The 27743-nt window shown below is 43.0% G+C and overlaps 1 protein-coding gene across 1 annotated transcript in view; it reads right to left on the reverse strand.

The window, feature by feature from the left end:
* Positions 1-23112, reverse strand: part of ARID5B (AT rich interactive domain 5B (MRF1-like)) — a 107241-nt gene extending 84129 nt beyond the window's left edge. Inside the window, exon 1 of the mRNA XM_009325832.1 lies at positions 22891-23112. Within this exon, the coding sequence (XP_009324107.1) occupies positions 22891-22999 (109 nt within the window). The 5' untranslated portion in view covers positions 23000-23112. The remainder of the gene's footprint in view (positions 1-22890) is intronic.
* Between the last annotated feature and the right edge of the window lie 4631 nt (positions 23113-27743).

The following is a 27743-nucleotide window of genomic DNA, read 5'->3' on the forward strand; positions in this document are numbered from 1 at the left end:
GAAAACAATCCTAACTTACTATCTACTAGTCTGGAGCGTGCTCTAATAATAGATAGCACTATTTCAAAGCACTTAATGGACGCTAATTAGTCCTCAGGGCATTCCTATGAGGCAGGTAGATAGACAAGTATTATTTCCCGTTTTACATATGAAATAACCTCGTCAGAGATGTTCTGACTTGCTTAAGGCCACCAAATGAATCATGGAGCTCAGCTCTCAGCAGGTCCTGGCTCCCAGACCTGTGCTCAGACCTCTCAGCCATACCTCTTTCACAAGTGCAAAATCTTCATGTCAAACATGGAGGGAGAAAGGAAGAAAGATCAAGGAGGGGCAATAACACTGGGAAAAACTACTCTCTGGGAAAGGAGCTTCCAGAAGAACGACGAAACAGAGCCTTGTACCTACTGAATGCTAGATACCAAATCTAGGACAAGCAGAGAGATGAAAAACACACTCTGATACAAAATTCTAAGAGTTTTTGCTATATATTCTGTTCAAGGAGTCACAGCTATTTATTGTGATTTGTAACCACCACTAATGTCAGTTAAATAGTTTTAGAATCCTAATTTCCAGCATGGCCACGAGTGTTAAAGAACATGTGAGGGCAGCAGGCAGCAGTCCTGAATGCACAGAATATATATGCTGTGTGTGTATATATATGTATACACACATACATATGTGTAATTTATGTGCCCGCACCCACAAAGTTACGCTGAGGTGTTGTTCCACACTAGAGACCTTTGTGACTTTAGACAGCACGCTGCCCTGGTAGGCAGAAACATATAAATGATGGATTTTATATCTCTGTGGGAAAGAGCAGCAAACGGTTTCAGCCACCGTTTGTGAACAGCCAGAATTTGCAAGACATCAGATATTAAATGGCACATGCTTCCTTGAACCAACAGCATACTGTATCTCCCACTACAACTCCTCTCTACCAGCGCAGAGTGAGCTGGGGAAATTATGCCCTGAACTTTTAAGGCTCCAAATCTAATACACGTTTTTCACGCTCCTCAATGCGCCTCTTGGTGACACCTTCCCTTTCAGCTCACACTGCCCATACCACAGACTCCCAACAACCACATTGCGTCCCCAGGCCTCCTGGCTTCTCCTCTCCAGCCTCTGCTGCCAGGGATCACCAGCATCAGGTGGCTGCAGCCCGGTGCTCGCTCCCCAGCAATGCCTGCCTCTCAGAAACCTGGACTGGCTACCACCGGTCACAGGCTCTAGAGCCTAATCTCACCTGTGCAAGGGAGCGGGATTACCTTACTCTTATTTCTGCCAGGGGAATGGCTATGGTGGCATGTGCCCACTGTTCATACAGGCAGGCCAGCGACATTTCCTCCACGGTAACAGCCCAGCACTGGCCAGGATGGAGGATCCTGCGGTGCAGGGTGCTGCATGGGCGGCTCCTATTCCAGAGAGGTGCCGAGAGCACCAACACACACAGGATCCACGTGAAGGCGAGAGAATAACAGTATTGACCATAAAAGTCCCACATTTCTTACTCCAGACACCCTTGTCAGTGCATTTCTGACTCTCAACTACACAGTTAAGTGAACCAGGGTCGCTGAAAAAGTGAACGCAATGTGCTGGTCCCCCAGAACGTTCACTAATTGTTTGTGCTAAAAATAATCTTAATTTTTGCTTCTACGGGATTCAAGGACCAATCTCCAGCACTACAGGCTATGCAAAACATTACTTATTTTCCAGAGGGAAAAAAATTATTTATGCAGTGCATTATCAATCTCAAATGGTGATGTTTAAGCACAAGTTTGATGAACTATATGCAGCATAATACAGCTGCTTTGCATTTTGATTCCTTTATTTATAGACCACGGCAAATTAATAACTCAAAAATGTTGTTTCAGGCAAAGTAATGGACACACAATAAAACTATTCATTTCCTCAAAGGTCACTCTAGGAGAAGCATACATTGTTTAGAAGCCTACCAACAATGCTATTGTTCCAAAGAAAAGTGAAAATATATAATGAGCAGTTAGGGCCTATATCTGCATCGGAGACCCTAGGCTAATTTAAAGTGCAATCTTAAGGCAATCAATCATACTCTAAAATTACTTCATTTTCCAAACTGTTTACACTTTTTAAGTTACAAATCCACTTTCTGCTATTTCAACTCACGATTTACAGCTACAGATTTAGCCTGCCTTGGCTTGCTGCCAAACTCTAGTCATGAGGGAGCTAATGATCTGAACAGATCAGTGTTTTATAATGGAGAAAAGCGCATGTAAATTTCCAGCATGTCTGCAAGTAATCAAGGCATGCTGACTATAAATGAGGCGGCCTCACATTTATTTTAGGAGAAATATCTTAAAGCCCCACTTTTTATCCGGGCCAAGGAAAAAAAAAAAAATCCTTTTTAAAAGGTACTCCAAGATTATTCCAAATGATTCTAAATGAAACTGCTAGGCAAACAATATGTTAAAGAATAGTACAATAGCTAATTTCCTTTAGTGTTTCTATCTCAACCAGATCATATCCTTATCATGGCAAGCTGGAACATTAAACTCTCTAGTTCATGGAATCAAAACACAAGAGTGCTTCATATTACATTATAGAAAAATGAGCCATTCCCTACAAACAAGGTCAGATTTCTGGAATGCCAAAGGTCTACATTTAAACAGAGCTGGGAGGAGGGGAGGCTTTGCCCACTCCACTCTCTAAAAAGCAGTGGGAAACTAGACCAGCAATTTAAATTTGTTTTAATAGCCAAAATGGTAGAAGGAGAGCAAGAAGTCTCTTGGGAGATGATACTTAAATTAAGTATGATCTTTATTGTTTCATTACAGTGGCATAGCCAAATAATGACTTTGTGTTACTGTACAAGTAATGCCTGATCCTCATTTTCTAGCGGAAATAATTACTCTATTCTATCATTTTCTGCTTACCATCAACCTACACCCCCCTCCTCGTGTAGGCGCTGGGTTGTGGTAGGTTTGAGGCTGGACCCAGAAAAGTTTCAGATTTTTTCCTGTCTTTAAAGGCCATACCAAGGAGGCATATTCTGACCCAAAAGTGGCTTTAAGAAGGGAGCTATAAATATTCTTGTGTCATACTTCATGAAATTCAATCCATCATGATGGATATTTCTGTTATAACATTATTACATGCCTAAACTCAATTGTATAATTGGATAGGGCCAGAAACAATAAGCTGGCATTGCTTTGTTACAGCATACTGCAGCTTTAAGATACCTGTAATCATAAATCAACATAATTATTTGAAGTTCTGTCACGAAGCAGAACAGGAAAAGAAAAATTAAAATAAACTAGCTGGTAAAGAATCTCATTTTACCTTCTAGAGACTCAAAGTTTTTACTGGCTTTGAGTCTCACCACCACTACAACTGGGAAAGCCTTTCTCCTTCCTAGGTTGCCTTGAAAGGCACCTTCTCCAGAAAGATTTTGCTTCCTTACAGCTTTCCAACACAACCAGCAAGGCTGCACTGAGGAATCCCGCAACTCCATAGTACAACGGATGCATCTGCTTTGCAGCCATTGAGACCAGGGTAACGGGGAGCCGGGGCTGGGAAGAGACAAAGCAATCTGAGCTCCCCACAGCCAGCCAAATGCCTCATGGGCCACAGGTTCAGGGGCCAACTATCGGCCGTTGCTGCTGGTGCAGTCGGTCATGCTGGAAGCCCTGGAGGGAGATAGCTGAAGTCCCTCCTTGCTGTGGAAGCAGTCAACTGAGCATTTTTAATCCCCGCTTGTGAAATATTTTCCTACTCATCCACACAAAATAATTTACTAACTCCTCCCTGACCTCTCTGCACTTCTTACCTCACCAGAGTCAGGATCAAAAGTAACCGACCCTTTCTTGCTCTTTTTCTACCCCCAGGACCTATAAGCAAGAGCCGGAGGGCAGCTTTGACGGACAGCGCCTGGATTTGAGGAGAGTTTGCTGCCTGTTGGTTTATTTTTAATTATTGCTAAGCAACTGCTGGCTCTCAGGAGACCATCGCCCAGCTGAGGCAGAGGACCAAGCAGAGGTGAGCACACGTGCCCTCCAGTGCCTCCCCCCAGCATATGAAAGCACCATGGAGTGCTCTGGGACAGACTGTTTCGTGTTACTGTCAGAGGCAAAAGCACCGACGGTGGCTGAGGCATTTCTTCCCTCACCTACAGTTATGCAACAGTTCTCCAAATCTCATCTCCACCTACCTTCCAGCCATGCAGAGCTTCATGCTCACTGGAGGCACTGGGCTACAGCATGACTGAAGTTAATATTAAAACAGGGATTCCTCCTACAGCTTCACTGAAAAAAACCCATTCCGTTCACAGGGACAGAGATCTCCAAGAACCTTCTTGTTCTGTTTTTCTTGCTGCTATTACATTTTTTAAAAAAATCTCTTTTTCTCCCTACTTTTTCTTTTGATCTTTGTAGGTCTCAAACAATATATTTTATTACTTCTGATACTTATGTGAAGAATGTTAAGTCTTTCATAAAGATACTCTTTTGGCCAAGTGCTTTATGGGTATCAGAGCTCAGCAACACATACAGTTGTGTATAAACACACATGCACACATATATATACTCGCAGTTTCATCATAGATAACTACATGTATATACACACACAATAAAGGATACAATTACTGTAACATGATTAAAAACCTTACTTTCTCATATTCTCAACTCTTATTCTTGGACACTGTGACATCATAAATTGGAGAAGTAGCTAAAAATAGGTATGACTTGAATTTATTCGGTCAAAGAGAAAGAAAACCCCCTTCTCTTTCAATAGATCTAAACAAGCAAAAAAGGGGGGGAACAAACAGATTTGAGGTGGAAGAGGCAAGTCAACTCAAGCTCAGCAAGAATTTCTAAAAGATAAAAACAAGTATAAATAAAAAGAGCAGATATAAATAGGTGATGTGAACAATTCTTGAGAACAAAAAGGCATTTGATATCATCAGAGTTGGTGTCACAGGGTGGCTATTAACCGGCATAAACATTCATTTTCAGTCCCACTGAGTCACCTAGAAAAGCCGGCTCTCAAATAATGAGGCTGATGGAGCCTGAGATCCAGTTCTACTTTTCTTTACTCCAACTTGGAACTGTTGCACAATTACGATACAGAACGTCAGGATATGATAAACAGAACTGAAAAAGGGAAAGAAAACAATTTTTTCCCCTACAAGTCAGGTTCAGTGCTTTTGCCTATTAAAGTAACCAAATATGTTTCTCTCTGAAATCAAAGCCAAAAGGCAGCATGCCAGGCACAGTTAACAGATAAATCAATGTTCCCGAAGGGCGGGCTTTTTTGTTTTGGGGGGTTTCTGCCTGACAACAATCTTGCAGCAAGCAAACAGAACACCCACCACACATCTTGTCAATCTACTCTCATGAAACGGGGAAGGAAACGTGAATACTTTTGAAGATCTAGGCACTGTTTGGAAAAACTTCATGTTCTAACCGCCCTGTCAAAGGTCATGGTTTTCTTAACTACGAAGTCTGCAGCTTATTGTAAAGCCCACTACATATAACGTGTAATTGCAATTAAATTATCACTAAGGTCATTGTATACTAGCTGGGAGTTTGTAAACAAGAATGAATCACAGGTTTCATTTTTGTGTCCCTTTCAAACTGGAAGACCTAATAGTTTCCTGTTCCAACATACAAAATAGTATTGCTTCTATAAACCTACTCGGGTCTCCTTGCCAGCAGTTTCCATTTAATTAAACTGACAGCAGAACAGGGCCCTTGCTAATGTGATCCAGACCAGTTTGCCTTCAATGTAAATTTTCAGGCATGAAATTACATCTGAAACAGACACAATAATCCCTCTATATCTTAGTCATAAGTTTAATCTATACTAAAATAACATTTTCTTTGTCTATATTGAAGTCTGTTTTAGAATTCAGCGATCTTTTCTTCTTTTCCCAGTTGAAGTTCAGGGAATTATTCAACTTCCATTCACCTTACAGTCAATTCAGAATTTTCTTCTTGCCTGTAATTTATACATTCATTGTTGGTTTCTAGGTCACGGGTAGCAAAATGATCTCGCATGTGAGAAACCAGATTCGGGACCTGCTTCAAACTTTCACTTTCTGGAAACGAAATAGGCTGGTAACACTATAAAACTAGTTCACAGCTGCTTAAAGCAATCTAACTTACCTAAGCTAACAGCCTGATTTTTCACACAGATCCTCGGGGTCAACTAGCTGTAAAGAAGAAAACTGATGAGATTTATGGGTACCTTCAATAAAATGAAGGTGGGGTTGTTTGTTTGTTTAATGATCCATAACATTTCACTCTGTCTAGTCATTCTCTGATGTACAAATTCCTACAATGCCCAGGAAGAACAGAATATGCAAAAGAATAGTTACTTATTGCACAGTAATCACAGTGTTCATGATGAGCAACTCAATAAATTGCAGGGTGCATTTATGCCAGATGCAAGTGAGATGGGAATTTCTGAGAGATGCAAAGCATTTTGTTCCTGGCCCACAGTCTGCCTCCTCCTGCACCAGCACCATGACAAGCCCAGGGATGCTACAGCCCCCCTGCGATTCAAGCCTGCAATATCAGAGGGCTTTGAAGAACAGGGAGGGACGGTATCCAGAGAGAAAAGTCACAATTAGTAGGGGAAGGGCAAATAACCAATCTTTTCTTACTCAGGCCAGTGTGTACCACAGCGGGGTCCTCACTGTGACTGCCAAGCCACACCTTTCCACTTGATAGGACAAAAAAGCTTTATCTCTGTCAGTTAAACAGTGATTGAAAAAATGCTCTCCCAAACGCCCGACCTCTCAGCCAAGTCCAGGAACAATACTGGAGAAGCTGCTCTTCTTTGCTGCTCTGGATTCCTGGTACTGCAAGAGTACATCACCTGAGCTCTGCTGCAGCAGGTCTCCAAGCTCAGTGGGAATTATACAACACTTAACCAGCAAGACGTAATGATACATCAGGACACTCATTTTGAGACACTGTGGCAGGATGGCCTGAGCTTCAGAGTGCCCAGCAGTCACTGTCACCTCAACATTTTGATGCTGGAAAAGAAAATCAAGTCTACTATGTATAATTACATTTCTTCTGATGCCAGCCATGTAGGTAAACTAATTGTTTTAAAAGGAAAGCTTGAAGCCATTCTGAAGACAGATTTTAGGTGAAGTTTTAGCACCACCAAGTCTTCACAAAAAACTGTATAGATGAGTTCAGATATAGGTGTACCCGAAGCTCTTGTCTTCTGGCCAAAGTGACAGATGAGGTGGCATAAGAGAAGGAGTTGCAAAGGAACCTGTGAAAAAAAGGAATGAAAGGACAGCCTGCTCCAAGAGCATGGCATCTTTGCTATCCTCAGTAGTCCTGGCCATCTCGCATTGCCAATGTCAAAAACTGCGTCCATTTAGATGAGTAATACTTGTTTCTTGTTTATGTTCTTGTGCTCAACACCTGCATCTTCTGACCACAGAGGGAGCTGTCAACAGCTGTCATGACAGTACCCATAAGGTACCCGTTATCCCTACAAGTTTGCAAATAGGGGAAGCAATGGCAGGGATTTACTATAGCTCTGTTGCTGGTACCATGACACCTCTGCATCTTAGGTAGAGATATCAAAATGGTTCCTGCACCAAATGAAACTGAGGATTCACTCTGGTATAAATCTGGTCTCTGTGTTCAGGCTGTCACACACAAGAGGGCTTCTGGGCTTTAGAGTCAGCAGTCACTGGCATGGAACTGGTGTCATTTCATCTGGTGAAAGGGAATGCACAGGAGAAAGAAAGTTGTTGCTGTAGCTACTCCTCCAAGGAGCCTGGTGTCCTATTTTGGTTTGGGCAATCTGGCTAGTGAACTGACTGGGAAATGGAGATGGTAGGAAATTCTTATGGATAGCTGGGGCAAAGATCTCAGTGAGGCACACACAAAACTCTAGTCTTACATGCAGTCCACACAGACACGCTCTGAAGGAAAAGGAGGAAAAAAATTGAAACTGCAGTCCCATTTTTTCTATGAACACCATGCCATTCTGTCATGTCTTGATAACCTTCAGTGATGAAGTGCTCTGTCAGTCACATCGAGCTCACCTGTGAGACTGTGTCACCACCTGTGACACTCAGTATATTGTGGGACTGGGCCCACTTCTGCCTCCTGAGAGCTTGTGCTTCAGCTGGAGATGCTATGACCATAAGAAGCAAAAGTGACAAAACTGCAAAAACAAGAGAAAACTGAACCACAGTGTATTTTCCAAGTTTCTACTCACCCAGCCAAACATTTGCAAAACCTTAGTTACATGTCCAATTAAAAATACCTGCTGCTCAAGAAACGCTACATGGCTTTAAGTAAGAAATTTGTCACATGCTCAGTGAGGTATAAATGACGCTTTTAGACAAATGCACTCAAAATGTTTCCAGAGCCTGGACAACAAAATTTCCCAGCACTGTTGTCACAATCTTCCTCTTCAAATAAGAACTTTAATTGCATTGTTTTCCTAAAAAGTAGAAAGTTAAGTGCTTATTTAAAAAAACCAGCCATACACTAAGTAGTCTGACATTAAGAAAATGGTCAGTCATTAGCATGATCAGAAATCATTACAGGTCTTCCTGGCAACTGCTGTTCTGCTGTACTGTTCATGAGGGTCTCTTGTTTTAGAAGCAACACTCAACAAGTATTCTCCTGGTAAAAAGTATGTCAGCCTTTTCTTACTGTTATATTGACTTTGTCTACAAGGTAATGAAGGAAAGCGGTCTAATACAGAATAGCAGCCTTTCTTCATCTCTGCCCATTAAGAATCAGCTCCCTGTGCTTCCCCAAGCCGACAGAGGTTGCACAAAGGTACTGCTTTGTGCAAACACCATACACAACTGGCCAGAAATGAGGGAATGTCTTTTCATATTAACTTATATGGATTTGCTGATACGTCTGATCAGTTAGAAGTCTCTCAATGAGGCAGAGAAACTACCAAAAGAGTTTCTGCTGCAGAGGGTGAAAAATGCTCCTATTCCATTTGTGCAAATATGCTGGGCTCATGTTATCAAACACATGAATTCCTGTCCACACTCTCTCCGTCTCTCCTGCGCACCCTGCCATCAAAATAGCAGGGACAAAATTGGCCTCATTTCCTGTATATTTCATATAGACCTAAACGTTCTTAAGTATGTTGTCAGGAATATATTTTAAGGCTGCTACGCTCACATCTGATCTCCTACTCCATGCTTTTAAGATATTAAATAGGCTTTAGCCAATAAATCACATTTTGTGCCCTGGAATCACATGGTATCTGAAATCACCAAAGGCTAAATCCTGGGCCATTCACATTGATTATATACAAGTCAGAAGGCCCAGGACTAAAAAACAAAGTAAAAACTGAGCACACAACCTTCCCTGTAGGGAAGGCTAACAAAACATCCCAAACCACACACACCAAAAAACCCAAATGGCAAGGTGTAGAAGCAGCCCTTATTGCTACCTCCAGCAATCCTCATCCCTGCTCCCATTCCAGCATTGTACCACCCCTCTCACTCCACCACAGGAGCATCAAAGCTGGAGATCGTGGCGGAGTATGGCCTTGGCACTGACCTTCTCACATGTCCTAGGCTAGTCTGAAGCCTACAGAAAACAGCACTGACCACCCAAAACACGAGTGGGATGATTATCCCGGAGGTTCTTTTCCTGTTGAGGAATATACTAGCTGAGTAGGAAAACCAAAACAACTCTCTTGAAATTTTTCACGAGGGCACACAGGATCCGATTTTCCTGCCACTCACATTGCTGCAAGGTTTGCTACTGAGCATCACAGCAGCAAGCCTAAGCCCGTGATACAACACTGAATAATTACCACTGAAATGCTCCTTCAAGCTCTCCCTACCTGAGCTGGAAGGCTCCCCTAAGGGAAGAGCGCAGCAGGCAGCTGATGGGGTTGAACACCTCTCAAGGGAGCAAGACCCCTGCACTCGTTCAAGCTGACCAGTCCACTGAAATACCAGGAGCCTCCCACACACAAAAACTACAGGATCTTATCTTTGATGTTTTACAATAGCACAAAGAAAACATATAAAACACATTCAAGAAACATTGTGGGAAATGCGCCAGCATTTTAAGGAACGTTCCCTTTGGACATGAAGCCTTTTTTAGCCAAACCACTACGATTTTGCTTTAGTGACTCATACGAATGGATTGTGGATTAAGGTTTAAAAATGGGGTATTTTCTCTTCTGCTCCTAGCTTCACCTCAAGACATGTGAGTGAAAAAATAGCAGTAAGAATATTAGGCTGGACTTACATTCACCAACAGACACTAAATAGGGATCTACTAAATTTGTAAAGCTTAGCTGAAGTTTCAAATATATAATTCTGAAAATGCAATTCCTCCTGAAGTCAGGCTGGGCAAGGATCATAAAACTATGAAAAGATACTTTGTCCCTAAAGATTGCAAGAAGCTAATCATTAGCCACCCGTTTATGGTGTTTTTACCTTTTTATTACATTATTCTGATATTTTTCCTTCGCAGGGACCTACTCCTTATTTCTGCCATATGGGTAACAAAAAAGATCCACTGCCTCTAGGCAAAATGTTTTTAAAGACAAAGACATTTGCCGGATTAAAAACAAACATACAAACAAAGTGTACATAAATTTGTGTTTGACTACTGTTGGGCATCTGGAATGGCACACATTTTCTTTGGAAAATTTTTCTTTGGAAAATTTTTCTTCCAGTTTCTTATACAAATGACAGTAAAATATGTACCCAGCAGCAAATTGAGAGAACTAAATTTAAAACGCACTTTCAGACAACTCTTTCATTTTTTTCTTTTTAACTTCTCCTTTCCAAGGCGAGAGGGGAGGAGGGAGCTTGTACCGATGTTTTGAAGTACTGTAAGTTCTTTTGCCTTTTAACAGAAATATGTAAACAAGGTGTATGACTGTAGGGTAATGTTCTAGTCACAAAGCATTCAAGAGCCAGAGTGAAGCTATTTAAAGAATGGAGTATTCAATTCCTGAGGCCAGATGCTAGCATAAATATGAAACTATGCTCACACTGCAGATTAAATTATTTTTACTTTCTGCATTTGAACTGCCAAAATTATTTGGGTTCCTTTTTTTTTTTTTACTGTACCACAGAATTTATGGGGCCACATTTTTATGTATCTGAACAGAGGATTAAAAACACAAGTGTAAAAGGACTTTTTCAGCTATTTTCTCTGTGCAACAGAACTAGAAGCATATAGTGACAAACACTGTCACAAATAAGGGTCATTCAGGGAGTAAGGAAACTAAAAATAAAGACAGAGCTGAAACATTCGAGATTCTTGAAATAGGTTTTTATAGTACCTTATCATTTAATTTTCATCCCACAAAGCTTTTAATCTGGAAATACTCAGTGTGAAAGAAAAGTGGAGACTGTGGTTTTAAAATAATTGGAGAGAAAAATACGCATTAAGATTGCATTACACCCTGTCTACTGGGTTTGCCATGAAAGCTCACACACATATTGCTAAGAATATCAAGTTAAAGTCACTAGTAATTAACTAAAACAAATAATCAATAATCCCATGACCTTTGCATAGCAAAAACATGCACGAATTCAAGAGAGAAAGACAATGAAATAAACTGGCAGTGACTGAAGCAAACCCAAGCTCAGTGACTAGCTGGGTGAGGACCCATCACTGACACACGCTAAAGCCTACAAGTCACCTACAAGGCTGCCAAGGACAACCCCTCTTGCTGATGACCACTTCACTGTTGTTATTCTTTAGTCCTGTAATTATCTTCTCTTTGCTTCATCAGCTGACAAGGATGGAAGGTCCAGGACATATCTCAAGGACGTGATTTCATCTGCTGATATCAGGGGGTTAGTCTACCGAGACACCAAAAGTAAAACTGGAACCACGTGAAGGGACATCAACCAAGCCCTTCCCACTGCGAATACCACAAATGCCCTGGAAGGCCTGGATGTACAGTCAGGAGCATAAACCTGCGAGAAGGATGAGCAGAAAGACTGCAGCTTGGTCAGCTGAGAGACCTCCTGCAACACTAAGGAATGTGGAATTACTGAGCAGACTTGCTCTGCACCACGCTGAACATGCATATTTTGCCGATGACTTACAAGAAGGATGAGGCCAGTAACACTGTGCAGCTGGCTGGGGGTAGATGCTAGGAGGGGAAGGGGTCCTGCAGCACCAGGGCTGTAACCCATCTAATATTGAGATGTGTGAACCAACACTAAGTACCTGCGGAGACTCTGTCACCGCCCCAATTCAGGAAGGCAGGAGACACCAGGCTTAATTATGAACAGGTGACGTGGGACATGCTGAAAGCTGAACATGCTCTTGAATATCACGTCAGGTTCAGCCCCCGTTCCTAATTAACTGTTCTTATCAGGCACAGATCTGGTATCACAACAGCAAAGCCTCTTTTTGGTGGACAGGCTGACAATCCCAGCCTTCCCTGGGTATTTACAACACGCTTTTAAAATGCATTAGCCTGCACTTTGAAGAAACCTGGGACCAGAACATCTGGGCTTTGGTTGTTTTGTTTCTCAGTGATAAAAAGTGAAAAAAAAGATGCAGCTGTGGATAAAATGTTCAGGAACAGAGCAGCTACCTTGTCGTCCTTTACCTATTTTCCCTCCACCAGCCTCATTCACAGGAGCAGAACAGGACATGGGGGAACTTGGAGGAGGGCAAGAGGGAACGTTTCCCACCTTTTTCTTAAATTAGATTTTCGATTTGTTATCGGATCTTTGAATTGTACAACACGTGGGGATCTATTCCACTCATGACGCACACGCATAACTCCCCTTGGCACTAATGGGAATGACGAATGTGTTGTGAGAGGAGAATTGCCCCCTAAAACTGCAGGAGTGTGAACAAGGTTGTAAATGTATCTCAAGGTTCTGGTAACATTAGAAACCAGCCTAGCGAATTTCTCATGGTTTATTATGATATCACCAAATCCCCTCTATGTATTTATAGCCTTGTAATTCACAATTATTCTGGGTCCATAAATGTTTTTGGCATCTGAATGTAGAACTGATACTATTATTTCACATATTATGGTACTGTCCGTGAACGCTAAATTTATTCCAGCAGAGACTCCTGGAGTTCATTCATCAGATATTTTACGCTACTGTTCTTTTAATGATTCATTTATCCTTAGTAATATTTGTATTCTGAAGTGTGGCGTCTCCAGACGACAGCACAATGCTCTGCTGAATTATCTTTTTCTTTCACAGCATAACAAAGTAGAGCACAGTCAAACTGAAGATGGCCTTTAGTACACTGTCAGAACAATACTGCTTACCAAGCATATCCAGACACATTTCTCAAACCACATGTAATGCTCTGGCTGCCAACATGCTCATAAAGTCATTAACCGGCATCTTAAAATGAGGGTGTGATACATATATTTAAATGTTTAGGAAAATCAAATGTGTGCTCTTGTAGAAGCTTATTTTGAATTTCAGCTTCTACATACATCAATTATGCAGCAGTGCGCAGATGTAAAAATTCACCTTGATTTTTCACAAGCTGCTAAAATATACTCCTGCTAAAATAATACACATTATCTATCACTAACAAAAGCTTCTTTACGGTGTTAACTGTTTGTCCTTCACAATGTAACAGAGCAAGAGAGACCCAGGCTGAAAAGCTACAGTGCTGAGGATTCATTTTTACAAGCAAATTATTATTAGCAGTAAAATTAAGGAGGAACTTATTTTACATGGTACAGATTTTACTAAATGAAGTAAATAAAGGTTATGCCACAATGCTCTCCAATACAAAACCTATCCTTTAAGTTACAATTCATACTGTTACATTTTTTAAATATATGCTTTCTCTATCACCCACGCCCACAAACTGCCCTCCCATTTATACATATACTAGGTTTAACCCTTCCCTTCCCAAACACCCTCATCTATTGATGGTCTCATCATGCAACGATCATCAAGCTAGCAAAGACAAGCATGAACCAAATTAATCAAAAGAGATTAAGCAGTCAGAATATTGACACCGAGAGTCTTAAAACTCAGTTTAACAAGGGCAAGGATGGCAGAACCACAGTCTTCTCCCGTGTACCCATACAGCCTGTCTTGGTGCTCACAAAGGTGACACACAATGCTGTGGGAGATCCACAGGCTGCCCACATTGGGAAGGCAGGTTTGCTACTGCCCACTCAGCCGCTGGAGCCAAGCCCCTTCCCACACTCTTGCCCAACACCTTCCTTTTCTTTCCAGCCTACCCATCTCCCATCCTCCCTTGCCTGCCCAAGCAAAGCTCCACCTCGGCAAGCTGAGGGCCCATCGCCTCTTGTTGCTGAGGTCCGCATAAATGCTGACATGACCATTTGCTGGCATTACAGCCCCACACAGCTTGGGGCGTAGCCCGGCTTTTGCTCCTGTGTGCCTCTGTCCTAGCAAATGATTTTGTGAAAAGAGGAGAAGGGGGAGAAAAAGCAAGTCTCCTCCTTCAATGCCAGATGCACAAAGGATGCTTTCTCTGACAAACTCCCATGGCACAAGACGGGTCATCTATAAGAAGATGAATATTGTATCTCTAGAGAACAAGTACTAGCCTTTCTGCAACACGGCAGTCAGAACTGAACAGATATTTAAGAAGACAGACGATGACAGGCCAGGCACATAGCAGTGCACCTGTAAACAAAAGACAAGACGTCCTTCTGGGCACAGGAGTAACAAAGAGCAACTCAGAAGAGCAACTTGGAAGGAAGGGGGTAAGTTGGGTCTGGCTTTTCTCCTCCCCCTCTGGAAGGGAACTGACACCCAGATCTGGCTATGGTGTCAACAGCACCCACAGAAGAGCCTGAGCATCTCAGCACAGCAGCACAGGTCACAAGCCAGAATGATTCATGAGCTGGTACGAAGACAGCTTCGACTTGATTAACGGAGCACTCAGAGTCAAAGATGACCACAGGACTCCAAGTCCTGGGCTCCAGCAGTGCAGAATTACAGCACAGGAAAGCAGCCAGGCACGAAAAAGAGGACGTCCTAGGGCCCACCCAACTATACCACAATATTATATAGGTGCTTGGTTTACGGATCTTGGTACTCAGCCAATTTTTGGCTGGTTGCGTGGAAAGGATACAATGCAGGAAAAAGGCGTCAATAATCTATCAGGGACCAACAGTTCTAACCAGCAACTATGGCACACAGAGGAGACTGCTGATCACCTCCCTCCACGGTGCTGGGCAAGGGAAGCGCAGGGACACAAAACAATAGATGTCCCAAACTGGGTCCCCCTGGGACCCAGAAACAATATGGGCAGGGACGGAAGCTAGAGGGAAGGCTAGGGAGGAAAACAGCACCCTCTAAACCCAAAAGTTAAAAAAGAAAAAAAAAGAAAAAAAAGAAGGCAGACATTGAGATAAAGTCAGATTCAGAGCACAGCAGCGCTGCACCAGGAGGCACACGTTTCCAGTTACTGGAACAAAACCTCATGGTCAGTAAGAATTAAATGCAAGATCCAACAGTGACTAGAAGGGAAAAAATCCTGGAGAGCAGACACATGTGGGTTATTACACAGCCTGGCAAGGTCAATCTCAGTGCTAAAAACAGACAAAAATAAAAAAAGCCGTCAAACATTTTTAAAGGGACGCTGTCCCACACTGGCCGCTTTGACACCATCTGTGAATGGTGCTTATTTTTTATCTACTTATTTTGTAATTATGTAGGCTACTCCTGTTCCAACTAGAGGCTGCAACAAAACTCTTATTGATGGTGCAAACTGCTGCAACTTCGGCTTTAGGAGAACGTGGGGCAGTTCCCTCTAGCTTCACAAGGCAATAAAATTTAACTCTTCCTCCTCTCTTGTTTTGCACCAGTGATTCCTTCCCTGATATTTCTGAATAGACCAGAACTGCAATTGCAAATGGCTGTGCTTTACACCAACGACAAAGTGCCCTGTCATACCAATACATAATTGAAAACGCTGACACAGTGACAACTGCTATCAGCACAATTCTGATAATCATGTTAGCTTGCTCCTGCTGCAGGAACCGGTGGGGGTGGGGAACAGGCACTGTGGTTTAGGGGCTACCTAGAGAGAAGTTACATGGGATTTTGTTTACATTTCTTGGCAGATCTTCCGCGTTTCAAAGAACAAAATACCCACCTCCTCAATTCCCAGGGGCAACGCTACCACCCCCTTTTATAAGAGCTCAAAGGTGGGTCAAAGTTTGAGAAGAAATCCGAATTTTATCTCTTTGATAAGGCATGCTTGAAGTTTGAGATGTGTGGTGTTAAGACTCCCTTCAAGAGCCACAAATAGATGAGGCTCAACACAATCCAGTGGCGAATGAAAGGCTTCCATAGCCAGCGCTGCATATTAAAATGTTTTTGTCACCCCCATGTGCTTCCTCTGTAATGAAGTAGGCTGTCCCCAGAGAAAGGAAGAAATTAACAGCACTTAAATCATCCCAGCATTGCTCGGGCAAACATGTGGCCTCGGGAAGGACCAGGTGGCTACAGACAACCTCCTGAGGACCCTGCCAACCTCCTCCCAGGGAGGCTGGGGAAGGTGCAGCGGAGAGCAGCAGTGGCTCAAGGGAGAGGGGCAAGTGAGGAGGGGGAGCCCCAAAGCGCTACTGGAGATAAGGTCACCTCCAGGAGAAAACATGTCATTATCACAGGATTATTGGGGGTACACCGCACCTAACAACAGCATCACCTTTCAGCATTCAAAAGGCAGCCAGCAACTTAAGTCAACAAGCCAACAAGTATTAGTAATCTTAAACCAACTGGTTGACAAATAATAAAAATAAACATTTATCTTGCCCTCTTCACGCAAGACCAGACAAAATTGTGTGTCTGCTCAGCACCTCAGGTTATCTCCGATCCCAAACATGTTAACACTAAAGGTAAGCAGTAATTAAACTGAAAGAAGATGTACAACCAAAGAAAGCCTTCCTGCTGCACGGCCTCTCTGAAGAGCAACTCCAACAGTGCTGCTCCGCAGCCTGCCAGTGCTCTCGTTCAGCTGCAGCAGTGCCGGAATGTGCTAGGAGCTGCACAAACACAGAAGAAAATGCCAGGCCACAGTCCTTTTCCCCAAGGGAGCCATCCTCCTCCATTCAGGCTCCATGGAGCACAACAGACAAGTCATCTAATAGCCTCATCTATGGCAAAAGAGCTGTATCAATTGGGCTGGTTAAAATGAGTTAGAGAGGTCACTCTGACCCACGAGACAAAAAACAACATACGGTGCACAAGGGCAGAGAGGGGAAAATGGGATAATGGGACACTTACAGGAGCTTTATCAAGATCAAAATGGCATTCAGCTAGGGCAATGGGGACAGGAAGACACAAGGAAGAAGCAAAAAGTGCAGACAAACAGGGAAGGAGGGGAGGGGAAAAGAGTTAGAGGCATGGCTTAGGCACAAAATATCCAAAGTAGCTGTACTCTGAATAGCTAACAATTAGTTGGTCAGAAAATTATTGCATCAAGTTAAGCCAGGCAAGCCTGAACTCAGCAGCACGCGACAAACAATGAAAAAGGAGAGTCAAGAGTCACCGCAGTTCAGAAGTCACCGCAAGTGTCTGAGCACACTACAGCTGCAGATTATCAGTTTCGATGATATTATAGCTTGACTACATTACAACTTGATAATCTTCATCTGGAGAACTCATGCCTGTTGCAAGGCCACCGGTAAGTGAAATCAGAAGGGCTGTGCCACAGCCCAGTGCCTGCTGGGGCCGGGCACTGTGGCTGCCTGGGCACTGAGGGGTCAGCAAGTGAGCCGACCTGCAAGATAGCTCATCCCTGCTCTGCTTTTCCTTCCAAACTCACTGCAATCTGCTGCAGATCGGCCAATTTATACGGCAACGCAAGATCCGATGAGGAGCTGGAATCTCCCAGATGAAGCTATGCAAATTATCAGACTGGTAAAGGAGAGAAGGAAATGAGAGGGTGGGCCAGTCCTGCGGCATCCAGCCCCTGTCTGGCAAGCTCTGTTGGAGGGTTCAAAAGAGCGAAGTAGGAAACAACTGCTGTAAAACCACCTATGGACTGGAAAACGGTGACTGCTAAAATATAAACCCTCAGCTAGAAGCAGTACTTGATTTTCCTGGATTTCAGAGAGAACACAGATCCACATTCTACACTCCCAAACGCATGACTATGGGGAATGAAAGACAGGACAGGACTGACTGCTAAATTTTCTTTGGGTTCCCCCTCACTAGACCCAAACAAACAAGCAATAACCGCAGCAAAAAATCCTTCAGTAAGCACTGGAACTTGCTCACCCCCATTACTAACTCTGCCAGTGCAGGTACAGGAGTGCCCACCACACGGCAACCTCAACCATCCATTTTGGCATGATAAAGACTCCTAAAGGACGGATAAAAAGAGTGGCAATGACAGTTTGGGGACCAAAGCCAGAGCTCTGTCACGACAGACTCGCGAGCCAGAGGGATGCAGATTGCCCGGTGGGGGCAGCAGCGGCTCCCACCTCCCCAGCCTGGCGCAGGCACAGGGGCCATTTGTTCCTCGGCTAAACCCAGGCAGCGCTGCAGCCCAGCCTAAACCAAACCAACAGAGCCGCCGAGCACTAAATTCAGTCATTTTCCCCTCAGCCTCTTCTCTCAATTTCAGCTCTGACTCCTCTATCTTTTATTTCTTTTTCTAAAGACACATTTAGAGATGAAACCATTCATAACTGCCTATCCACAGACAGTTTGTGGCAGCATAATTGACAATGAGTCTGCTGCAAAAATGAAAATGCTGTTTTAATAACCTTGGCCTAAAATACATTCTGTTGTATGCCTCAAAGGGTTTCAATAAAAAGTCAACCTGTAGAGACATATTTTCTTGGCTTAAACAACAATCCAAAGCATATAAATGTAGTCCAACTATAATGACATATTTATAGGCCAATAAAGCTTACACTGCAGCTTTCATACTTCACTTAAAGGAAGTCTGTAAGAAGCAGTGTTATATAAAATAATTTGAATTTTTTTCAAACTATAGCCCAAGGAATACAAATATGCAACTTTGCCATATTTAACCGATAGTGTTTACATTGCTTAGTTGCTAAAAATTTTGTAAAATGAAATAATTCCTCATTTGGTGACTTCCCACTGGTTTACCAAATATGGGTATACAAGTCCATTTATTACAAAGAAAAATCCCCTAAATAATTCTAAAGACAAAAATAAATAACTAGCGGCCTTAGTAGTGAATGATTTAATCAGACCAATTCTTCTGGAAAAACAGGTTCTCATGTTCATTATGAATAATGCATTCCTGAGCAACTCTATTTTTATATGCTGCATTGTTGTTATTCTTTATTTTTCTCAACATTTGAAAGAAATATTCAGAAAGCTATAAATAGTCTTACGACATAAACTGCTAGCATTCAGTATTGACATATTTGTAGAAAGGGACAGAATGTATAACATAAATACCTCAACAGGCAGAAAGAAATAATTCTTAAAAATCATTTTTCAGGCTGAAATCTTGAAGCTCACACAAAAAAATGCCATTGCTAGATCTCTTATTTAATACAGTCCTAAGGAAAAGTTCTGCATAATTCACTAGTGATAAAAACAATGGCATTTTACACAAAAAGAACAGTTTCTGCAGAAAAGAAAGGCAAAGAGAAAAGAAAAAGAAAAAAGAAGAAAGAAGAGACAAGAGGGAAAAAATAGAAGAAAAGAAAAAAAAAGGGAAGAGAAAAAAGAGAGAACAAAAAAGGAGACAGAACTACTGAATTTGAATTAGGGTCAACTTTCAATTATAGGTGCATGGTTTCTCTGGGTTGTGGATTAACCAGGTGTCGCCTTAGTTTTGGCTGAGCAAGTGCCACAGAGCTATGGTACAGGGTATACGCTGCTCGCACAAGGCCCCACTTTGCCTGGTTATTGTTTAAAGCTGCCCGGCTCCCAGCAGCAACACGTTTAATTAAGTATGTTTGCACAGTGCCACTTCTGTGGTTTTGTATCAGTCATGTTTTCATATCATCCGGGTTATTTTACCCTTCACCACTCCTGGGTAGCGTGTGAAAACTGATTTTGTTTCTTCTGTAAAGTTTTTTTGAGCTCTTTGGTAGGGATGTAATTTCCTATTACCTTCTACAGCTTGCTTCAAAAACATCTAGTAGGAAAAAATTCAGAATCTACTCACTTTTATGGGATTTTTCTTAATGGAAACATGCCATTTCATAGGAAAAAAAGGGGTCCAGGAGATCACCTGGTTTATCCAGGCCTTTTCAACACCTAGTTCAGCAACTTCCTCATCTACAGCCAGGGTTAAACGTGGGCATCACTACAGACTTATGCATGGCCTGCTAGGCTAGCACAAGAAGGGATTCGTTCCCTTCAAGTGCAAGTTCTGTAAGAAGCGGTCTGCCCCATCACAGCCACCCCACTCTGCTCCGTGGGGAAGCCCTCCATGAAACATCCTCATGGGCACAGCACTGAGTATCTGATTAGGAGGGGAACCATGCTGTGGTGGTGGGAAACGGCGGATGTGCAGGAGATCACCTCTCCATTTGGGCTGATTAGCCTTGCTAATATAGCTGTGCTGATGCTCTCACCTGAGGACCTTTGCATGACACTCCACCGCGCTCCCTCACAGTTTATGACCCTATTTTAAGAGAAAAACTACCCCATCCCATTGTGCTGGAGACTTACTGCAGAAGTTATTGCTAGTAAATCTTTGATCACTGCGGCTGAGCATTGCTCTGTTAGCAAGATGCTGAGTATTGGAAAAGGTCTGTGGGCACACGTTGTAACAGGCACTAAACCTGCCATTTTGACAGCAGAGAAGATACAACACCGGCAGCTCAAATCCCTGTGCCTTGGACACTGCATGTTACGCTACTGCCTTTGCCTACAGCTAGGGAGACAACAATTCCCAGAGCGCAATGTCAACCTTGACCAACCACTCAGAATGAGAGAACACCTGGTGGGTGTTAAGCCTCCATCCCATAGTTAAGCCAAACACCAGAGCTCATGGGTTGCCTACAGCACACAACCAAATAGGGCTGCTTCACAAGCAATGAAGATCACCGTGTTTCTAAGTTTTTCTCAGATCGGGAAGCAAAATATGCTTAAATTCTTGGGTCTTTCAGATAGTAAAAAAATCACCTTAGTACTAGATTTAAGAAATTTCTTTGATTGCCTTTCATAGGCTAGATCAGTTGTCTGTATCAACATGCCTAATCAGCTATAGGTCTTCTTGAACCTTTGGTTTCGCTCCTGCCAACCAGTCATGATGAAGAAAAAGGCAATCAGAATCAAACATTAGTCAAAATACCTACCCTTTTCTACTGAAAAAAAAGACCCAACAATAAAGCCAGAGCCACCAACTGAAAATAAGCAACATCAGAATGTGGGTTATCAAAATTATACCATATAGTTTGCATTCCATAAGCATTTTCAGTATAACCCCTACTTTCAAAGGCTTAACATGCAACTATAAGCTTTAGGCTTAAAGATAATTTTCTTTGGCTCCTAGGGTAGATAATAGCAATTTCATAACTTACCACAAGGGTTTTTTTGTTTTTTAAAAACAAAACCAAGAAAACATTAACACACAAAAGTTCTCTCCGAAAAACATTAAGATTCTTCTGATACAACAAACAAATGCAAATAAATGTAATGTGTAAAGAAGATGCCAGGGCAATAGCAAACAAAATTACTGCATGTAATTATGAACCAGAAGAAACCACACAGAAAAGCAAAGGAAAAGAGAAAGAATTGCACAGGTTATTTTTCTTCCTGGAGACGTAATGAAAAATAAGATCAACTTCCAATTGTACTTTAATCTTCCAACCTACATATCTAATGGTGAAATGCAAGACTGACAAAATCACTTCACCATTTGGTAAGATCAGAAAAATGAGATGCAGAACATAAATCCTCCAAGACAGATCTTCAGCTTAGTGTAATTTGGCTTCAATGCCAACACAGTCATGCCATTATAAAACTGAACTTGGCCCTGCCTCTCCTGTTCACGTAGGTACACAAGCATCTCCTCACATGCATCAGCCTTAGCTTTTGATTTCTTACCTTTCCACGCATTATGGCCTAAATTTGATGCTTTTCAAACTTGGAACATTTGTTAAAAGCTTGGTACAACAGAGAAATGTCCCTGGGATGCACTTCAAAGTGCCGTCTCTGACAACTATTATGCATCCAAGGTCCTAATACCACAAACAGGTGCGTTTACCAACAGGAGACTCATCTCCCTCGGACCTTGGGCCCCCACCACGGATTTTAGAGGTGTGAGTGTCTGAGCACCAAAGCAGCCCCATGGCTGCAAGCCTCTCTGCAACCATCCAAAGTAGCAGAGCTACTGTTTCCCTCCCTAAAAACGGACAGGTCTATCTGGAGGCAACAGCAGGGTGCTTGCAGCGGGCCTACACTGTATAGTAACATAAAGCTCACAAGGAAAAGCTATAGAAGGCTACGGAAGGGACATCTCCCTACCAAACGAGACACAAAGCTGACCGTACGGAGACAGAACAAGCACCTGAAGCAGGTGACAATCCTGTGCTTCTGGAAGATGGGACGTGAGAAGTGAAAGGCCTTTGCTCTCCCCCACCTGTTGGAGGAGGCCTCGGGAAGATGTGTCAGGCTCCTCTCCCCACGATGCACAGCTCTGACCTGATCCCCCGGCCTGCAGAGCCCCAGGGAGAGCCCTTGACAATTACTTGTGCGCGCATATTCAGGGTTTGAGCCTTAGTGCTCAGGGACACGTCTACGGAGCAGACAGGTATCACAGAGTTACCCCACGCTAATCTCGAAGGAGCCTGCGATGAGCTCACCACACCACCACCTCATTACCACACCTCCGCCCGAAGCACAGACATACCTTGGGAATCAGCGACGGCTTGGCAGGATCGGGCTCATCTGCCTTTGAAAGACGCTCACCCACGGGCCCCTCCCCACAGGAGAAAGTAAGGGATACTCACCAAGGTCAGCCTTTTCCTTCAGGATGTCTTTGAAGTTCAAGCCGCTGTTGAGCGTGGATTGTCTGTATCTCGTCAAGGCCTCCTTCTGCCCATTCTTCCCCACATCCATCGGCTTGACCGGCTCAGCCCGGAAACCACACTTCCACTTGGAGAAATCGGACTGTGCCCATTTTGCCAAGTCCTCAAGCTTCACAGTAACTTTCTCTGAAACAGCAATAACTTCATCCTGCAAGAAGCGGTCAAATGAGAATAGGACACGTCACGCGGGGCTCCATGATGATTGATAAACCTGTAACGCCACCCCCCCACAGGCTATTGGAAAAGCCTATCTTGCTGTTGGCAGATTAATTTTTCTGTAATACAGAATAGCTAGTATTTAATTTATTTCTCCTGACACCTAAGTGGAAATACTAGTTGTTTACTCGAAGCAAATACACATGATCTAAAGACAATTTCTAGGACCAAGGCAATGATCCTAAAAGGCATTTGAAATGCAGGTTGCCAAATCGCATTCTGTATAACCCAAAGCCTTGAGGGAAAGTTTGGTTTTTAGGTGCAATTAGCTGCAAATGTAAAAATTCATGGCTGGATGACTAATGGTTATAGCTAGTCCTGAAATAAATGGACTAAGTAAATCTCAGATTCTTGGAACTCTGACTCACCAGAAAATTCCTGTGTTTATGGTACATTTTCCCTTGGCTTATACACAAATATTGAATTTAACTTTTGTCCTAAAAATTAAATAAAACTGTGATGTAATCCCAAAAGAAATACTACATAAATGTTATGTGCTTCCCACGAAAAGAAACTTGCACATTCTCATGTTTCTTAAAGCCTTTTTCAAGATCAGAACTGTAATTTTTTTTTTCCCTTCTTAAATACACATTCTAAGAAAAGCACTTAAACTTAGTTTAGCCTCCAGAACATATACTCGAATTAAACAGCTCTAATTGCTGAATTTTATCCTTCCAGGAAACAATCAACTCCTCTCAGTCATGATGAATAAGCAGAATGTTTTATAGCTGACTCCACTGAGCAAGGGCTCAAGAAAGACTCAAAAAAATAAACAAACAAACATACAACGCATATCCAGCAAGATACACTCTAGATTTTTTAGTTAAAACAGCAGAAATAATTTATGTTGTAATGAGAGCTGGCTGCACACCACACCTTGCACACTGCACATTTCTAGTGCTAAATAAGGTTACAGGTTCTTGAAATAAATAAACCAGAATCCAATTTTTCTCTCAAATAAACACAAGTATTTGCAAAGGGGAGAGAAATTCTTTGAGTTATTAAACAAAGAGAAAAGCACGATTGATTCTCTCTGTGTGGGTTTTTTTTTTTCCACTGAACACATTCCTCAGGAAATAAAATACTGCTCAATAGGAAAAAAAAGCTTTATTGTGATAAGTTACACACAATACAAAACCTGAAGTATCTCTAGTAAAAAAGCAGATCTGATATTCCACTCCCCCTTACATAATACAAAATCGTTTTATAAGCAGGCACCTTCATTACATTTAGTGCAATAACAAATATTTGGTCAGAAATGAAGGGCATGCTTATAAGCTAAGCAAGCTTGTAATAAAATCTTTTCCTTTATCATTGCACAGCATAAGAGCTTCCACCGAACAACAAACAATAACAGTGATGTTTTAAATCTCCGTTTATGACAAACATCAATACTTTGTAAACAAGCATCGGGTACTACAAAGTACAATTTCAATGGATGGTTTCACCCAATTTCATTACACCATCCACTTGAAATAAAAAAGCTGTAGTTGCTATGCATTTTATAGCTATTACATGGTGATTATTAAATGTCAGGATGGAAAAAATAATACATATATATATAAAAATATCAGTCTGCCTGCAGACAGTCTCAGCAATTTCTGGATGAAGTCCTCTTTTAGGATGTTGAATACCATCACCAGTTACTACACAATTTCTAATATTCAACATTAGAGAAATCTATTTAGCAGCAGTTTTAAAAAAAAACTGACTTGGAGATCAGACGTGTTTTTGGTTAAAATATTATTTTCCAAATAGCTCTCATGATCAAATGATTATGATTTCAATTACTAGTTTCTTCATATCCTTTCCAAGAACTGGTATGACTAATTTTGGCTGGCATACAAAGTAAGCTGAGCAGACAATTTATTAACCAAAAGAAAAGTACAATCACTATTACATCATCAATGAATAAACTTGTTTTCGAGAATACAACCTTCGCACACACGCACATGATGTGTACACAGGAGAAAAAAAAAAAGGGAAGGAAAAAAAAAACCCAAAAAACCCCTACTGTAACAAGGGTGAAGCGATGCTGGTGCACTCGCTGGGCTCTGCCCAGGCTGCCATGGAGGGGGAACCAGAGAGGCAGGAGCAGGGGGAGAGGCAGCTTTTGGGAGGCAGGGGAGAGCACACCCCAGCCATATGCTTTCTGTGGCAGCGGCACAGCCGTGGCCATGAAAACACATGGTGTTTAGCATCCCCACACTGATGTGAGGGGCCTGGAAAACACCCTGCGAAAAGACCATCGTGTGCTCACCTCAGCCCTTCACAAAATGGCACTGGGACTCTAAACACAGCCGCCATGGTGCAAAGGGGCACCCAGAATGGCACCACAGAGCAGCTGAGCACACAAGTGGAGTACATGAATATAAAACATAAAAGAAATTCAGGCTATCAGTGTGCCATGACTGAGGTTGTGGGCCAAACCCTCCATGCGGGCGGTGCTAGGCGATGGCCCCTTGTCAGGACTGCCCTGTCACCCCTGCAGCAGCTGTGTCACCAAGGGCACCTGGTCCCCGTCACCCCTGTGGCAGCCACATCCCTAAGGGCACCAGGCTGGCCCCCAAATCAGCTGGGATCGCCTGAGGAGGGCAGGTGATCGCAGGCCTCGCGCTGATGGCTGCTAGGCTGGGCCTTGTGGTACGGCCGAGCAATGGCAACACCCACCTCATGGCTGTCGGGCCAAGAGGACCCATCTTGCACCTGATGTAACTGCAGCTCCACTGCCATCAACCCCCCTGGAAGCCAGAGCTAATGTTCCTAACATTAAAGACACTGCTGTGAGGTTTTGGGGTTGCCCCAAAGGAAGCAGGGCCGAGGCTGGGCCTGGCCTGCAGAGGTGACAGCCGCAGGATGAGCCCCTCGTGACAGAGGCCGGGTGGCACTGCCTCTCCAGTGCCCGGGAGTGCCTAGCCATCCTCCACACCAGCGCCGGCCTTGTGTCCTCCCTTTGTACCACTAGTGATCACCACGGCTGCGCCAGGGAAACACGGCCAAGTTCACTTTTAGCCAGAAAATGGAAAAATCACCCTATATATTTCAGGGCCTGCCTTGGGTTGCCCTGCCCTACACACAGTGGGACTGGGCAGACCTGCTCTCTCTTGCCACTCATTTTTTGAGCTCTTGCTCATTTTCGGCCCAATTCAGAGACAACCAGCCATGTTGTCCCCAACTCCCCACACACCACAGCGGTCATAGGTCGGACCGCAATCCTCCTTCGAGTGCCACTGCCAATGCCGATCCCGCCAGCGAGGGACCGCATCTCCAGAGACACTTTCACCCCAGCGCCTCATCATATGAACACTGTCAGGCAGCAAAACATGGCAGGTAGCTTCAGCCCCTTCTTTCTGATGAGCCTGAGTCACGGGCAGCTTCCAGAGAGGCTGTCTTCCCCACATCTTGGCAGTTTGCTAACATGAGAGGTCATCTGCCCCAACACCACCCAAACAGAGGTCACCCAAATATTTCATCAGCTCTGGGATTTCGATGCGCCTTGCCAAGCTTTCACACATCCTTGAGCAACCTTTCCAAGCGCTCAGACCCAAACTATGAGTCGTGAAGGGGCTTATTATTTTTTTGGAGCAGCAGGTGACAAAGAGTCCATCTCCTGTTTTTGTTAAGCAAAAATGTCTCGCAGCCCTGTGTCACAACAAAAGTTGCTTCAGGAGCTGCAGGGCTCTGCCAGCCAGAGGAGCCCCCGTAGCCATTTGGTATCAACTGCTACGCACCTACTGCCGCAGCCCTTCTAGAGAAACCCTTTCAACGAGATGACAAAGGAATACAGATGTTGAATAAATAAAAACCAGGTACACGGTGACACATGACTAACAAACCTTTAGAAGATTAAAGAAATCTGCTGTATAACCTTCATGTCATTCATAATTACATCTCTGTGTAAACATGAAAAACCACCCACGTCGCATACAGTGCATACATATATCTATACAAAAATCAACTCATCGTGTATTAGCTATGCTCTGAAGTGATATGTTTATGAGGTCTCCATTGCGTGGTTAAGTCTTTAATTGCAGTTTTTTCCTGCTACAGCAAGATGAGCTTTGCAGGAGGAACAGCCAGTGCTCATTTCAGCTCTGCTCAGGAATGAGATTTATCTCAGATGTGCCTTTTCAGATGCTGACCAACCAACGGCAACACTTTTCCCAGCCACAAAGTTGTCTAAATCTCAAAATAAGTATTGACTATATAAAGAGGCACTTTTTCTTCTGTTTCTATAAAAGCAGGCATCTAGTCAGCCTATAATTTTAGCACATCTTACAATACTCCTGAGCAAAGTACGATACTTTCACCTATCAAGTGGGAAATGGGAAGATGGTTAAGAAAGATGATGATACAAACCCTTCTCATCCCTCTCCTGTTTTTTAAAAGCTTATCGGATTTGCATTTTCAGAGAAATCATCCAGGGAGAAGGGGACAGTATCTTCTCGAGAGCCGTTACGCTTAAATATTATGTCACTGTTGTCTAAGCAACCATCACAGCCTCCTGAAAGCACAAAATGCTATATTGCCTGACTCAGCAGATGGTTGAAATACTTACA

Source organism: Pygoscelis adeliae, unplaced genomic scaffold (genome assembly GCF_000699105.1).
Source record: "Pygoscelis adeliae isolate BGI_AS28 unplaced genomic scaffold, ASM69910v1 Scaffold4, whole genome shotgun sequence".
NCBI classification, from domain to species: domain Eukaryota; kingdom Metazoa; phylum Chordata; class Aves; order Sphenisciformes; family Spheniscidae; genus Pygoscelis; species Pygoscelis adeliae.